The sequence below is a fragment of the Montipora capricornis genome, chromosome 8, assembly GCF_036669925.1.
Source record: "Montipora capricornis isolate CH-2021 chromosome 8, ASM3666992v2, whole genome shotgun sequence".
In the NCBI taxonomy this organism is placed as follows: Eukaryota; Metazoa; Cnidaria; class Anthozoa; order Scleractinia; family Acroporidae; genus Montipora; species Montipora capricornis.
The window spans coordinates 38239235-38241734 of NC_090890.1; the positions used below are offsets into that span (position 1 = coordinate 38239235).

Sequence of the window (2500 nt, forward strand, 5' to 3'; positions counted from 1 at the left end):
CATGGTTGGGAGGGTTAAAAGGGGGCACAGTAATTGTGTGTTGTGTGCTTAGTTACCTGGCCTATGAATGAAAGTGAGGATAGAGGAAATGGAAATCTTACTGCTTTTCATATGCAAATTCCAACGAATTAGCGTGAGAACAACATCATTCACATAAGAAAAGCAGGGAGGTCTTTATCATCACAAGGTCAACACAGGCCTCACTTTCATTTAACGGCCAGATAATTAAGCACAAAACTATAAGAAGGTCCACACGACCTCAAATTTGGTCATTTCAGTCGTTGTCAGGACCGCTCGTGCGGGGCGTGCAGAACTATTGTTTTTGCTAATGAATTAAACCTATTGTTTTGTGGCGTTCTCGTAGCCATTTTCGTCGTTGTCGCTTATTAAACGGCTCCCTATAGATGGTTTTCACCTGATGTCACAGCAGCCATGTTGGTGCACAGAACAATAAAGAAAAAAAGTATTTTGGGAATTTGACTGTATAACATGACTGTATAATGCAAAACATGAGCCATAATTTCCTCTTATCACGTGACTGAAAACCATGAATTGTCGATGATAACAAGCGAAATGATGATGATGACGATGAGGATGATGATAACGAATAATTCAATATGGTTTACAAAAGGTGATCCCTTTTACAACCGTCTCTTGAAACGTTTACTCTTCTCCAACGAAAGTGATCTAGGTAATGTCTGCCAAAGCATGTGGGATTCAGATGACGACAACCTAAAGATCGGCAAGGAAATTGTCATCTACACAGGATCAAGACAACACCCTCTGATAACTGTGACCAGGTTAGGCAGGAGGAAGCTACAAAGGGGTGTCTTTGTGAAATTTACAGGTAATAATGTAATTCTCTTTTCAAGCCTGGGCCAGTGAAAATAGTTGGTGTTCATGCAGTGAAACATTTAAGACATTTGCATGACCAAGTATCAATGACCAAAGTAGTGAGGGAGAGCACTTATCACTTTGTCAAAACGACCAAAATGGGCCAAGCACAGTGTCATGTACTGACAGGAATCGAAGAACACACACGAGGCAATATGGTGGATCACTACAAACACGTTTTTATTACATCTATGCGCGCGCATGTCATAACTATATATGGTCAACGCACAGGAAGACCATAACATCTCCTCCACACAAAAAGAGTGACCTGTCCCTAGTTTGTAACTGAGCCTACAACAAGAAAAACAAAAATCTCAAGGAAACAAACTTCACCGACTAACATTGTCCGATAACCTACAGTCTCTAAGGAAATCAGAAAAAAAAAAAAGAAAACAATCGTTCAGAGATCGAGTTTCTTTGGTGCCCTGCGCGCTCTCTGAGGGTATCGCCGCTCACGGACCGTAGAACTGACTGGGGTCGCTTCAGGAGCTTTAAGTGTGGGAACAGAAACCATCTCCGGTTGATCTGCCTCGGGGGTCTCTGGAACTGTACCATTCACATTGGGTGGAGTACTCAGTTGGATTGGCGCTGGTGCGCTGGCCACTTGGGGTTGGCTGACCTCAACAGTGTCAGTATCAGTGGCCTCAACTGCTGTTGGCTTCAACTGGTCGATATGTCGACGCCAAATAATCCCTGGTGCCACTTCCACCTCGTACATCAGCGGACCTGTCTTATTGGCAATCAGCCCTGCACGCCACTTCAGATCCCCTCGATAATCACGTGACATCACCAACTTCTAACTGACGACGCTGTCTCCCCTTCTCATTCGCGGCCCTGATGCTCTGCTGGTGCTGTTGGTTAACCATCTTACGGTTCAGGTTGGGTTTTACCAAATCTAGGCGAGTTCGTAACGGTCTTCCAAGGAGTAGCTGTGCCGGGCACACACCGGTAGTGGAGTGAGGGGTGTTCCTATAGGCTATGAGAAACTTTGCCAACTTCTCCTTCACTGGCTTTGAGCTTTGATGCATGGAACGTAATGCCTGCTTGAAGGTTTGTACTGCTCTCTCCGCGAGACCGTTTGTAGCTGGATGGTATGGTGCTGATGTTATATGGCGGATGCCGTTGGACTTGACGAACGCATGGAACTCCTCGGAAACAAATTGTGTACCATTGTCACTAACGATCTGTTCAGGAATTCCAAATCTGGCGAACAAATCGCGTAGGACTGCGATGGTTGAACCTGAAGTGGTGGAACTAACTGGAATCACCTCCGGCCACTTGCCGTGCGCATCGACAACCACTAAAACATGGAGTTCTGAAAGGGGCCGGCATAGTCGATGTGTATGCGTTGCCATGGTGCAGTGGCCCACTCCCACGGATGCAGAGGTGCTTTGGAAGGCAGGTTCTGGTTTTGCTGACACCCACTACAGGCTTTCGCCAGCTCTCCCAGTTGGGCGTTGATATTAGGCCACCAGACGTAGCTCCTCGCTAGTGCTTTCATCTTTACTACACCCATATGCCCGTCGTGCAGTTCCTCCAACACTCTGTCTTGGAGCTTATTTGGGATTACCACTCTCATTCCCCATAGAATGCAACCTTGGTGAAC

General features: G+C 46.2%; 1 protein-coding gene across 1 annotated transcript in view; it reads left to right on the forward strand.

The window, feature by feature from the left end:
* Positions 1-2500, forward strand: part of LOC138060046 (uridylate-specific endoribonuclease B-like) — a 12257-nt gene that overhangs the window by 2299 nt on the left and 7458 nt on the right. Inside the window, exon 2 of the mRNA XM_068905728.1 lies at positions 684-847. Coding sequence (XP_068761829.1) covers positions 684-847 — 164 coding nt within the window. The remainder of the gene's footprint in view (positions 1-683; positions 848-2500) is intronic.